The sequence below is a fragment of the Crocodylus porosus genome, unplaced genomic scaffold (genome assembly GCF_001723895.1).
Source record: "Crocodylus porosus isolate Cpor-Errol unplaced genomic scaffold, CroPor_comp1, whole genome shotgun sequence".
NCBI lineage: Eukaryota > Metazoa > Chordata > Crocodylia > Crocodylidae > Crocodylus > Crocodylus porosus.
The window spans coordinates 7,158,658-7,173,074 of NW_017728951.1; the positions used below are offsets into that span (position 1 = coordinate 7,158,658).

The 14,417-nt window shown below is 45.5% G+C and overlaps 1 protein-coding gene across 5 annotated transcripts in view; it reads left to right on the forward strand.

Moving 5' to 3' along the window:
• CUNH10orf90 (chromosome unknown C10orf90 homolog) overlaps nucleotides 1-14,417 on the forward strand; it is a 253,893-nt gene that overhangs the window by 192,242 nt on the left and 47,234 nt on the right. For 4 of the 5 annotated variants that reach the window (XM_019556072.1, XM_019556076.1, XM_019556074.1 and 1 more), the window contains one exon: nucleotides 13,512-13,637. The exons of the other annotated variant lie outside the window; for it this stretch is intronic. In XM_019556072.1, the coding sequence (XP_019411617.1) occupies nucleotides 13,512-13,637 (126 nt within the window). The remainder of the gene's footprint in view (nucleotides 1-13,511; nucleotides 13,638-14,417) is intronic. 5 annotated transcript variants of the gene reach the window in all.

Genomic DNA, 14,417 nt, shown 5'->3' on the forward strand with positions numbered 1-14,417 from the left:
TGGGGAATATAGAAGGTATTAAGAAGACAGAGGACAGAAGGAAGTATTATAGTTAATGAAACTTGTTTTCACCTCAGAAGTATTTCTGTCTGTCGGTTATTTAAGTGAAGGGCAGCTGAGGTAAATGCACATTTACTTGATCAAAGCAGCTTAATAGAATGGACCAGAGAAAGGATCTAACTTTGTGAGGTGATGAATGCCCTGAGAAAATAAGCTTTCATTTGTTCTTCAACTAAAGAGTTCCATTAACAAGTGCTTGAAGCTAAGGGAGTTCGATACAGAGTTCTACCAACTGTTGCATGGTTAACATAAATGTCTTATTTCAAGCCTTGTTAGTTAAGGAGGAAAAGAACTAGATTTCACCCATTTCAAGGTGACATTTTTATGTTCATGTATATTTTAGTCATTTAAAATATTATTTAATCCCCCATTCACTAATTTAAAGAAATTCTGTCACTTACTCACTCTGGCCTGTTCCCCAGAGCCATTGAAGGGCAAGTATCTTTGGCACAGAAAATCACACCTTCTGGGGATTAAAAATGCTCAGGTCATGCAAGCACACTCAAATACTGTGGCAACGAGCATGATAGAACTGCTAAAATAGATTAGCAAGATCTTAGTATATTTTGAGACACATGCAATGCAAAACTTAAAAAAAATTAATTATGCATTGAATAAATAATTCTTTCTATTTTATTGACACTTGCAGGTCACCTTTAAACTAAAGGTTATTCATAGTTTGTAACTTGGCCTCATTCGTTACTAAGTCATATGACTGGAAAGTATAAATAGTATTGTCCTTGTTTTCATTTATTAAATAGCATTTGAAAGGTTGCAATGAAGAACAATGTGAGCTTCTAGGGTTTTCCTATATCATCTGTCCTTGAGAAGGACAAGGACCCAAAGTTAGGGCTTTGCAAAGCTTCGGTCCCTTATTCGATTCAGTGGAAATTTGGCTTGATTTGGTGACCGAATCTCTGAATCTCTGAATCCGAATCAAATCAGAACCCTCCAAATTGATTCAGAGAGATTTGGTGATTTGGACATAGACACAGCTTTAAATGGTTTTTCTACATACCTCTAAGTAGCAGCCAGCTCATGAATGCTGTAATGCTGGGGCACATGGAGTGTCCCACAGAAGTGCGGGGGGCTCTCTGGCATGCTCAGCAGCAGACCCGGACCAGAAGCACTTCCACTCCACTTCCAGGTCCACCAGAGAGCATGTATGGCAGCACCCCCTGTGCCCTCCTGGCTTGGTGACTGGTGCTCTTGGATTTGAGCAACTAATTGAATTACTATCCCTGATTCGGGCTGAATCCAAATCTGAATTGAATAGGGCCCATTTTGCACACCTCTACCCAGTGTATAAGATTAGTAGGGAAAAAAATAATAAAAAATATATATGTATATATATGTACGTATATATTAGGGGTGTGTGAAATGGGCTGTATTCAGCCCAAATCAGGGTCAGTGATTCAATTCATTGATTCAGATCACTGTCCCCAATTCAATTTGGCTGACTCCAACTCTGAAAATTTGATGCTGATTCAGAGAATCAGAGATTCGGCCATAGACACAACTTTAAATGCTTTTTCTACATACCTCGAGGTACCAGGAACTGCTTGAGGACACTGCAATTCTGGGGCAGATGGAGCATCCCACAGGAGCATGGGGTGCCCTCCATGTGCTCAGCAGGAAACCTGGACCTGGACTGGAAGCACTTCCAGTCCACTTCCAGGTCTGCCAGGGAGCACACTGGAGGGTCCCCCCATCCCCCCTAGCTTGGCGATCAGGGGAGCCCAGGTTCCCCCCAAACCTAGGAGCCACCAGTTGCCAAACCAGGGGGGCATGGGCGGGGCAGGCAGCCATGCCTCAGCAGACCCAGAAGTGTACTGGAAGTCTTTCTGGTCTACTTTCGGGTCTGCTGCCGAGCACACTGGGGAGCCCCTCACACTCCTGTGGGATGCTCCATCCACCCCACCATCACAGTATTCACAAGCTGCCTGGTACCTTGAGGTATGTAGAAAAAACATTTAAAGCTGTGTCTGTATGCAAATAGCTGAATCTTTCCAAATCTCTCTGAATCAATTTGGAGAGTTCCAATTCGATTCGGAGAGATTAAAGGGTCCCCTAATTCAATTCAGATTCAGAGATTCAGCCACTGAAGCAGGCCGAATCTCCGCTGAATTGTATCGGGGACCGAAGTTTAGCGCAGCCCTAGTATATATGTATATATAATTCAGACACCATATAATTAAATGAAACCTGTTAATTACAATATGAAATGTATTGTACAGAAACTGGAGCAGCTACAGCTGACACTAATTAGTTTTCCAACATGCAAATTGGCAAAGTGGTAATGGTGAATATAGAGCAGAACATGCAATACAGTGCAGAAAATTTTTTAGTGTATGCCCAATAAGTGTGAAGAGCCAGATAATCAACTGGTGTAAATCAGTATATGTCCACTGACTTCAGTGGAGCTGTGCTGATTTACATCAGCTGAGGAGCAAGCCTGAAATGTTCATAACTTGGCATTATGGAACTAGCAGCTGGTGCCGACTTGTTAAGAACAAAGGACCACATGCCTAAAAGCATATTAGAAGGAGTTCCTTTGAAGTTCTACTTCAGCTGGTATAAATTTAAAATGGGGGAGCTTGTCAATTTTCTCTAGCTCTAAATATTTTGTCATTGGGTATATTTCACATTGTTATTTGGCTTTAGTTTAGGATTCTAGAGATTAGAAAATTAAGAACTCAGTGCTTTCAATGTACTAAGTAACCCTTCAGATTCCTGAATGCCTTCAATTCTCATTAAGATTGATACCTTATTGGTATCATATTGATTGATTGGTTCCCTAGCTGCGTAATAGACAGTCAAAGGCCCTAACATCTCTCTCTCTCTTGCCACCTCTTTCTCTCTCTCTCTCTGTCACATTATATGATTCCGTTTCTCTCCTCTTCCATCTTTTGTGTAGAGTTTTCCCTAAATCCTTAGTCAGTATGTTCACTTCTCCAAAAAGTCTGAGTAGCTAAGGCCCAGATTCTAAACAACTTTGTGGGTCCCTAAACAGATCTTAGGCAGAATTTTGATACTTAGGTCACAAGGGAATCCTCATTTATTCCACCTATTCAAAACTATGTAACACTTCATAGGTACCTTCACTTGGTCCTACTTTGGGCAATTCTAAATACCCAGAAGTGACCCAGCTTGGCTGCCTATGTATCAAACTCCTGCCTACATCTCTTGCAGTTCTAAGCACTACGAACTCTGCCTTGTTCCCAGTTCTTTAGTGGTGATACACCACACCAAATGACTGTTTGGCCCCTGACAGATGTTACACTTAAAAACTGATTAACTGGTTATGTCACCATAGTGATGGATGCAGACAGAAGTGCAACTCCCTGCTGTAACTAAGAACACTTTGCAGGAAATGTTCTGAGTTACAGTGATCCTCTGCACCAAACAGAAGTTCACTGTTGGTTCAAGTGGGGAGGGAAATCTAGCTGCTGGCCAGTTTCCCCTCGTAACAGCCCAGTTTTCAGAATGGGAGGAGGGAAAGGGCAGAGGAAGCTCATTCTAGGGGTTCCTCAGCCAGTGCTGGAGGGTGGGGCGGGTGAATTGGAGGGGGCTCCAATTCATCCTCCAGTGGGAGCTGAAAAATCCCGAGACCAAACTCCCTCTGCTCCCTTTTCCCTCTCCCATTCTGAAAACAGTTCAGAAGCTAGAAGGCAGGGCAGACAGAAGTTACAGAAGATGCTGTTCTGACACATCTTCATCTGACCCCTCATGCAGTGAAGGTTCAGATTTCCATCTGATTGGTCATTTTTTAAGCTTTTTGCAGACATGCATTTATGTTTGGTCATGGCTATAAACCACATTCTGTGGCCAGATTGGGCTAAAACTGTCACTTCTGTCTGTACTCCTAGTGATTAGGATGCTTACCCAGAAGTAACCTAGTTTCTATTGCCACCTTTACTTGAGGGCCCATATCTTGCACTGCCCACAGCTATCAGGCTGAGCCCCGCTCTACTACCTATCCTGTCCTACTGGGCAGCCAAGAATGTAAGATTCTTGGGGCCAAGAGAGGATACAAAAGAGAGCCAGAGTCTAATGTGCAGCAAGGAAGGCATTGCTTGGGAATGAAGAATTATAGATTCTGGCTCTTGCTACTAGGATTATTTCTGGCTTTTAACCAATAGTGTCTAAAGTAAAATGCATTTTGAGAGCATGGACTACAATTAAGATGACCATATGGGACAATGCAAACTCCAGGACAATGTGGACATTGCCCCCTTTCCCCTTGCCTCTCAAATCAGCAGTGCTGCTGCAGGCACAGGCAGGGGTGGGCTGGTATGGTGCAGCTCTGGTATTACTCTTCAAGCAGCTAAGGGGCTCACAGACTGTTAATGACCCATTGTTCTCTACTTCACAGGTGTTAACAATCATCTCCCCTTTTTAATGGTCATTCCACTAATCAAGTTAACTAACCAAGCAATTTTAGGGCAATTTTGTGGTCTGCTAGGGCTTCCTATTTCACAGCTCATGCCACTCTGCCTCTCCCCTTTTCATGCCCCATGCCTAGGATGTTCGTTTTATTTTTTTTTACCAGACCAATGGGAACAGCCTACAAAATCTAGGACTGTCCCAGTCAAACCGGGACATATGTCCATATCCACAACTGCACATTTGTAGAGGAATGCCCATTCACTAGGTAACTATGTCAGGCTCGTACTTGCTTGCTCTCCCTTCTGGCCCCATGGTTGCTTTATTCCAGAATCTGGTAGGCTGATGAAGTGAGGGGATGAAGTTCATCATGTTAAGCAAAACTAGGGAATGGTCCAAGTTGAGAAGGTTTTTTTTAATGCTACTCTTGTTTATTTCATTTAGTTAATTATTATTTATTTAGAGAAAATATGGGCATCAAAGAGTATCCTGTCCCCCTGCCTGACCATATGGCTACATAGCTCCCACTGGAGATCACGGGAGATAAACATACACATGAAGGAGAGAACGTACTCACAACTACATAAACAAAAGCAGCCCCTAGGCCTGCTTTCAATTACATGACTGGTATTTCGGCAGCAGTTCATTAGATGTCTCAGTGACTTTGGCTGTGATCACAGCCGTCATATTTTCATGTGGAACTAATTGTTCTTTAACAATTTCTCTACTGTATAAGGCTGCAAGAGGCTCTTCACATTAGCTGTGGAGTCCTGTATGCTTTAGGGCACAATTCTATAGTAACTTGAGTGGAAACTGAAGGTGTTCGCCAGCACACTGTTATTCAACAAACATAAGGTGCAATCATAACCAAATGATGGGAGTTACAATCCACCATTGCATGGTATAGAATCCCTCATCTCCTCCTGAAGATGAAAGGATTCTAGAGCTCCTTTTAGTCCCATAACTAATATCTAGAATAGTGTAATATGATGCAAAAATTCCATATTCTTAGAAATTTTAGCCAAGCCTTGTTTATTTTTCCATGAACGAAGCAAAAGTGCTGCTTGATCTTTTTTTTTTTTCTCTTTTCCAAAGGAGATGGAACTGTTGGGTATGCATGCAGATTAAAGATAAAATGTTTTTACTTTGTCAATTGAAAATTTGGGCTCTGATTCTTCACTCTCTTGCATCTTATGGATTACTTGCACCAGTTCAGAGTGGGGGGAAAATAGTGGCGTCTGATGAGCCTACAATTTGTACAAAAATGAAAGACAATGCAAGAAGCTAGACTGTGAAGGAGTATGCCCTCAGGTATTCATTTACCTTTGCATAGCAAGCACTGAATGGCAAGATAGCATTTTTAGATTCTTTAAACAAAATACTTAATGTGGCCTATGGGGAACTGTTATCTGAAGTACCTCGCTGGAGCAATGGGCCTAATTCCCAATCACTTAGCCTGGTGCACATAGGTAAAAGCACCAGTGAAGTCAAAGGAGCTATTCTGTTGTAAAATAAATGAGAAACTGGCTCAGAGTAATGTGGGAAATTACCTGAACTAGCTGAGTAACTAGGCATCCTTCATATGATCAGAGTACTATGTGCCCAGTATACCTCTCTTACCCTTAAAATCACAGGAACCATTAAATTATATTATATCAGTCATATTCTAGTATAATACAAGCCATAGTCTGTCTGTCTATCCATAATGCTCTGGGCCAACTGTGTATGTGCTGCTAAGAGGGTGGGTGGTGATTGCCTGGGTGGCCCAAGCTGCACAGGCCCAAATTTGAGCCACTGCTGGGGAAGTTTGGCAGCAAGGAACATGCCCCAGTCACCTGAGCAGTGAGTGGGGCTGCCCCACAGAACAGCTGGCAGGGAGGGGGAAGCAGCAGGCAGAGAAGGAGGGGAGATAGGCAGACAAGGGCCAGTTGGATGCAAAGCGGTGGTGGGGGGTGGAGCAGGACCAGATGGGGGTGGGGAGCAGGGACCATAGGCAGAGGGAGAAAAGACATTGGGGGGGCTGAGCATGTACATCCCCATGCCCCCACATTCCCCCCCCAGGCCAGAAAGTCAGTGGGGGGCGTGCGGGAGAGCAGCTGGGAGTGGCCAGGGATCAGGAGGGAGTAGAGCAGAGCCCACTGTGCTTGTGTGGCAGCCCCTTGCTCTGCACTGGGGGTTGTTGCCTGGTGCTGGCAGACAGCCAACCCCCAGCCCTGTACTGGCCCCAGCTGCCTTCCCGCACCGCCCAGCAGGGGGCCCAGAGCCAGAAGCCAGAGCACAGCTAGCCTCAGGTGCACCAGAGGAGACAGAGCCCCTGGGACCCTCACACCCGCCCTGCCCTAAGCTGTCCTTGGGAAGAGCCTGGCGCAGCCCAGCGCCTCCTTTAGAGGCAAGGTGCTGGGGGACAGAGGGCAAGACTGGCTGCACCTGGGGCTGGGCTCTGCCTGCTCCCTGCCTGCATGCCTTGCTTCTGCCTTTAAACAGCGGCGCAGTACCATGTGTGTCCCCACACCGTGTGTGCCCACATGGGTTGGGCAGCGAGATACATGATGCCATACTGCTGTCAAAGCAGCAGCAGCAAGGTGCACTGGCAGGGAGCGGGCAGAGCCCAGCCTACAACTGCCCTAGTGCCATGTCCAGATTGGGGGGCAACGTGCCCCCCCCCCTTGGCTCCCCAGCACTGCATCTCTGGAGCAGCTGCTGGGCTGCACCAGGCTCTTCCCGTGGCAGGGCATGCTGGGTATACAGGTCCTGGGGGCTTTGGCCCAGTGGTGCAACTGAGGCTGGCCCCACTCTGGCCCCCATCTCCAGGGCCCCACCTCCAGGGCACCTGGGTGTTGCGGGGGGAGGGGCAGCCTGGGCCAGTGCAGGGCTGGGGCAGTGGTTTCAGGGAGGCCACCAGTGCTGGGCATTGGCCCTGGGCACAGGGGAAGGGGTGCCTGCATGGGTCCCAATCCTGTGCTCAGGCCCGGCTCTGCTCCAGTACCAGCCCTCCTCCCCCTGCAGACTTTCCTGCCTGGGTGGGGGCATTCATGCACGCTCACCAGCCCCCCCAAATTCTTTTTCTCCCTTTGCAAGTGCATGCATGTGTGTCTGTTCATGGCAGGAGGGAGAGTGTGTTTGTATCTGTCCATTTGCAGAGAGTGAGTGAGTAGTGTGCACATCTATCTGTGTGTGTGTGTGATTGTACATGCATGTGTGTGTCTACATGCATGCATGATTGTGCATGCATGTGTTGTCCATGTGCAGAGTGAGTGAGAGTGCACGCCTGTCTGTGTGTGTGTGCATGTGTCTGTTCATTGCAGAAGGGAGAGTGTGTTTGTGTCTGTGTGTTCATGTTCAGAGAGTGAGTGAAAGTAGTGTGCACCCATCTGTGTGCATGCCTGCTTGTGTGCATGTATGTTTGGCCATAGTGGGACAGAAAGGCAAGAAGCAGGGAGAAGAGAGAGGCATGTGCTCCCCAGCCCTGCAGAGTCCCCTCAGCCTCCTTTGCCAGCACCATGAGGGGAAGAGGCCCTGCCCCCCCAGCCCAGCTTCCATGGGGGGAGGGGGCCTCCAATTTTGTGCTTGCCTAGGGCCCCCCCTACACATTAATTCACCTCTGGGCATAGGGCTGGATGTGGAGCAGTATGGGGGAGAGGTTGGGGTTGCAGGGCCCAATATGGGGCAGTGGGAGGGGGGACGGTTGGTGCAGGGCAGATGTGGAGCAGTGGCAGCACAAGACAGTGGGTGGTGGCAGTGGCAGGCAATTGGCTAGTATTTGTTATATCAAAGTGCCTTCTGAGTCACCATGAGAGAGTGGCAGCTTCTCCTAAGACCTTGTTGCAATGTGAACATAGATGTCTAACGTAATATATTAAAATGTGTTATGAAAACGCCTCACATTGGCAGTTTTAATAATTTTCTTAACCATTTTCATAACATTTCTTTAAAAAAATGTTAACAGAGACTCACTCAACCTAAGGACCAGTTCCATGGAAACAAATGGTTGGTAAAAGATATTGCTTTGCTACAGCATGATCAAAAAGACATCCCAAAGGAAATAATAATGGTCTGAGGTATGGTTCTACAATTTATTACCTTGCAAAAAATAATAATTACCAGGGGCTTGTTAAGGTATTCACAATTATGACAATGTTAGTGAAAACTGAACTGGTCATCTTTTGGTCCTGGCTTAATATTAAAGAAAAACAATGTAGACAAATAAGAGGGACTAATTTTACACCAGCTTGTAATTATTTTGGGTTTATATTGATGGAGGTTGCATCAATTTATGTTGGTGGATTAGTTCCTGGCTAGTAGAATATTCTTGAGCTGTGCAAAGAAAGCTGCTCTATGAGGATAATGAGTCAAATCTCATGATTTGAGACATAAGGTGACCTCTGGTAGCTGTCAGACAGAAATATTTTTCGTCAAGTTGACGCAGTTATTCCAAATTATTTTCGTACTCCATTAAATCTCTCAAGCTAAACGGTGTTTGGCTACAGCAGGGCTTCATCTCCTGTCCTAAACTTCAGTGTTGTTAGGTAATAGGTACAGTTTTAAATGAATATTCACCGTAATTCCTTCACCTATCACCAAATGCAAAGCTTCATTAATTGTTTTTAAAGTGTTTTGAGATAAATTGAAAGTCATAATAGAGGTGCTTATCATTATTCACAGCATTATACAGATGATTAGTTGCATTATGGGTTTGTTTTCACCTTCCTATGAAGGTATAGCTCTATTCTCATAATACGGTCTGTATAGATGGAGCGTGCTGTTTCAGCAGTGCACTGAAATTAGAGGGTTTCTGTTCACGTGGTTCCAATTGCAGCATTGGATCCAACAGGGACAAGTCTTTTGTAAATCTTCTAAATACTATTTTACAAATACAATTTTACTGATCTACTTTTGCTCTAAAAACTGAGAATTGTCTGTAGATATAGAGAGCGCTAATGATATTTTTTTTCTATTTCTTTTTCAATGGTACTAAGGTCATATTTTTCTATTTCTCAAAACATAAGCAATATAGAGTAAAATCATTCTTTACAAAATAAAAATATGGGATGCAAGCCTATAGTAATTTTGTTATTGCTCTGAGAAACTTTAACTCTTACCCAAATCAGCCAGTGGTATTTAAAAAAACATATAAGCACAAGATACTACACCAGGGGAAGAATAATCAAAAGAACACACACATAATGGGTAATAACTGGCTGGATGGTGGGGTTTTGGTAGATCACAGATATGACTGAACATGAGCCAGCAGTGTGGTGCAGCTTTGCAAAAAAGGCAAGTGTAGTTTTGGGCTTCATCAATAGGAATATTAGGTGTGAGACATGGGAAGTGATACCACCGCTCTACTTGGTGCTAGTTAGGTCTCAGCCAGAATATTGTGTGCAGTTCTGACCTCTGTATTTTGAAAAGAATATGGGAAAGTTAGAGAAGGTCCAAAGGCAGATGACAGAAATAAAGGATTGGAAGGCAAGCCATACAAGGAGAGGTTGAGAGTACTAAGAGGCTGAGAGAATTAAGGTTGCAGAAAAGGTGCTTGCTGGGGAACATGGTGGTAGTCCTAAAATATCTGAAGAGCTGCCATAAAGAAGAGGGGGGCACCTTTTTCTCCTTTGCTGTGGAGAGTACAATGCATAACATATACTTAGAATAATTACAGTAAAGTAGGTTTAGAATAGATATCAGAAAAAAATCTAGATCTAAATCTAATTTAGAATAGCTATCAGAAAAAAATCTATTGAAGAGCAATAGTTCTAAGCCCAAGAAACCCATTACGCATAGTACAGAGTCCAGAGCAGGTGAAAATTGGAGAGGATCATGCTCAGCTGAGGAGAATGAAGCAGAGCTCCAAAATCAGCTTGGTTATGAAAGATTAAAGGAGCTGGGTTAAGTTTACAGAAGGGATAAGATGATAGAAAGAGGAGTTTTGGCCCTTCAGTTAGAGTGTCTGATGCATGGAGTCGTGTTTAGAGTCCCCAGGTTACATTGCAGAGTGGAGAGTGTTTGGTTTTTCCCATTCTTCTGGGAATTGCTGGTTTCCACAATGGGGCTGGAAAGAGATATTTTCCCCTCTATTGCTACAGATGTTTGAATGTTTTTTCACCTTCCTCAGAAGCATTAAGTGTTGGCTATAGTCAAAGTTGGGAATTTTGAGTAGGATGTGCTGATGCTTTTGCTAGGACTTAAAGAACCCAGAAGTTCCTGGATAGAGAGTCTTGGTCCTCTGCCTAGGGTCCAACCAAACACCACATTTGGAATCAGGAAAGAATTATATCTCACAGCCAGATTTGCATGGACAGCGAATGTTTTTGCCTTCCTCTGAAGTGGCAGGTGGGAGAAGAGGGAATTGTCCTCTTCCTTGGATCTTTTGGGCATATTTTAACAATTTCTCCTGACCATAATCATCTAACTAACACTGTCCTTGCTCTCCTGCCTTACCTGTGGCAAGTCAGAGTATTTCTGATATTTTCAGATATGACGCCTGGTACTTAATTTTTACTTCATAAAAATTCATGAAGATTTAAGAATGGGTTAGGCAAACACTTGTCTAGGATGGTTTAGATAAAGATGATCTTGCTTTAAGCAGGGGATTCGATTAGCTGACCTCTTTTTCAGGTCCTTTTCCGCCCTACTTTTTTGTGATTCTGTGCCACTTCCCCCATATATAATGTTGTGACTACTTCTTAGCTAGTTTGAATTGGCAGTGCTCCAGTGACCTTGATGAAGCTGCACTGATATAACAGCTGAGGATCTGACCCAGCTCCATTGTTTTTCAGATCCATGGTTGGGTCCATGTTAAAAAGTAAATGAGATTTTTTGTGAACACTTTTAATGCATTTCCATTAGAGGTCCAGATAAAGATATAAAGTATCACAGGGAGTCCTTAAACTTTTTTTGAAAACCCATTTGTTTCAGTGCATTTAGGATTCTATATAAAAAAAACCAACATGAGAGTGCTTCTGTTTTCTCCTTCTCTCCCTCACATCCAGATGTTGCAATTATCTGTAATATGCAAGGTAATATCTCAGAGAGTGGCTGTGCAAGCTGTCCTCAGAGCTTCTCCAATGCCCTTTTATTATTTGCATTATAGTAATGCCTAGAGGATGGAATCAAACTCTGGGCCCTATTGTGCTCCGAACTATATGTATACACACTAAGAAAGTCACTGCCCTGAAAAGCTGCATGTTAATAACATGCCTACACTGCATCAGACTGTGCCATGGAGCATGACTGTAAAAACACATCTCACCTATGCTCCTGCTGCAGGAATACTTCATGCCAAAAGGAAATTGCATTGCTCCTTCCAAGATCACACCCCAGATGAAGAGCCTAAGACCAGCCCTGGGCATGAACCACATAAGCAAATGCATCTGATAGGCTCCTGTCCACTCCAGTCCCATTCCCTGTCCTCCACTTCAATTTCCTGCCACACCTTGATGTTAAAGAGAAATTAACAAGAATCAGGAGGTCAGCAGTCAGTCTGGGCCATATGGAGACATTAGTTTGGTGAGACCTGTTCCACAGGGCTCCACCTCCCCTATATCCTGTCCTCACCACACCTTACTGGGTTGGTATCTATCTCTTTCATACCAACATGTCCAGTTCCTTTGTTCCTTGAGTGCATTGAATCCACCTTGTCCAGACTTGCACACTGGACGGTCATTGTAACCTCACAGGTATATTTCTCCCTTAGAGGGATTATCAGTCACCAATCAGTCCTTATGACACTCACTCCTTCTTTGGAGGAATTCTCTGTCACCCCTTGGTCCTTATATAAATCAGTCCATCCTCAGAGGAGCCCTCAGCCCTCCATCAGTCCTTATGTAAATCACTCCATTCTCAGAGTAATGGTCCATCATCAATTGGAACTCACCCAAATCTCTCTGAGGAGCAAGTCCACTCTCAGTCAATTGACCCCTTGCTCAAAGGACTGTAAAGACTGGACTTTTCCTTCAGTCAGCCAGCCTGGGTTACAATCAGTCTGACATGCAGGTACAAGCAACCCCTGCCTGAATCCACTTAGCACTCAGTGAGTTTCATTATAACACTGAGCATGGGGGTAGGGAGAAGCAGCAGTGGCAGCATCAAATGAAGAGGTGAGTGGCAGCCAATGGGGCCCAGGGCAGGGCGGCAGGAGTACAGGGTCCACTCCAGCATGTGGTGCTGGAGCAGCTAGCTGGCTGGTGGGTGTGTGGGCAGGGAGGAGCGGCAGTGGCAGTGAGAAGGGGTATGTGGCTTGAGCGCAAAGCCTGAGCCAGTGTCCAGGTCCAGGGCCAGCAGCTGGGCTAGGAGCATGGAGTCTGCTCCAGCACGTGGTGCTAGAGTGGTTGGTGTGTGGGTAGGGAGGAGCAGTGGCAATGGTAAGAAGGGGTGAGCGTTGGGCCAGTGACTGGTGCTGGGGTGGTTGGGGTATGTGAACATGGTTCCCAGGCCAGCAGCTGGGGCCAAGACAGTCAGGGGGTGTGAGCATAAAGCCTGGGCTGGCCCCCAGCCTGGGCCAGCAGGGTGGCAGGAGCACAGGGCCCAGGCCAGTGCCTAGGGCCAAGGCTGGCGGGGTAACAGGAGTGTGGGTCCCAGGCTGGCACGTGGTGCTGGAACGGCTGGTGGGCAGGCAGGGAGGGGGCGGCAGAATCAATTATATTTATTTACATAATTTTTTATAGGGAAATGGGTTTTGCTTAACATGGTTCCACTTAATGCTTTTTTTCTGAACCAATTAGGGGTGCTAAGCAGGGGTTGCCTGTATTTCTTTACTCAATTGATTCTGAATTCGTAACAGGTAAACAGATCCTCACTCTGAGCAATCTTCTGAGGGGTTCCAGATTGGGCTTCCACTTTCCCAAGCTCAGCCTTGGCTCCTAATTCAGCCATGCTTAGCTGGCCTGTCATCAGAACTCACTGTGCTGCCTCTCCTCCCAGCTTCTCTGGTGTTCAGTCCTGTTCTAGGCCCCCAGTGCTCCCAGCTCTGCTCCATGCCTCTGCATGGACTGTGCTGTCATCTGAAACTGCCTGCATGACTCCCCTCTCAGGGGAGAAAGAATTGGCACATATTTGTTCCTGCCTTCCAGGTTCCTGGACCAATCATTGCCAGCTCCTGAACCGTGCCTCAGCATTTGCCTGGGAATCACCTCCTTTCCCAGACAGGGTCCCCACTTCAGCTGTTGGTGGGGGTGGTTGGCCAGCTCTGCATCCAGGTAAGCTGGTTTCCCCAGTGCCAGTATCTTCCCTTTGGAAGAGGGGCCATGGATGGTCCAGTTACATACTAGAAAGCCGCTGCATGAGATTTTCTTAGTGTTTTGTTCATGTGGTCTTGTTCTCTTATTATGGATCATTTAAAATTGCTACTACCCATTGATGCAGAGAATGTGTTTGGAGGGATGAGGGCAAGAGCTGTGAACTGGACCCATGCCTGTTCTGGCTTGTAAAAGCCAACCAGGAAAGACTGGAGCTACTGCTGACAAGGATTATCAGTCCCTCCCTTGGGAGGACAGGGTACTGGACACTCTTACACCTCTGATTGTCTGGCTCTGCTCAAGAAGCCATCACTTGATACTGACTCCGCATCTTGTTATTGCCCTGTCTCCAACTCCTTCTTTTTGGCATATCTGGATGCCATTATTTTTCTGGACCCTTGTCAGTAAGGCTTTCATCTTGGATATGGAACAGAATCTGTGCTTGTAGACTTAGTTGATGATCCTTCAGCTGGAGATCAACAGGGGAAATTTTGCCTTGCTGATCTTACTCGGTCATTCAGCAAAGTTTGATATAGTTGACCATGTGGTGCTGATAAAGTATTTACATGATCTGGTGGGTGTCCCGGGGTGGGGAACCAAACCCCAGAGTCACGGTGGGCCGGGGTGGCACTTAGACACGGTAACAGGCCGGGTTCTATTGGCTATGGAGAACTGAGGCACGGGAAGCGTAGCGGTTTCTTAAACAAGTTGTGAATTTATTTGACTTACGCTTAGGTGCGT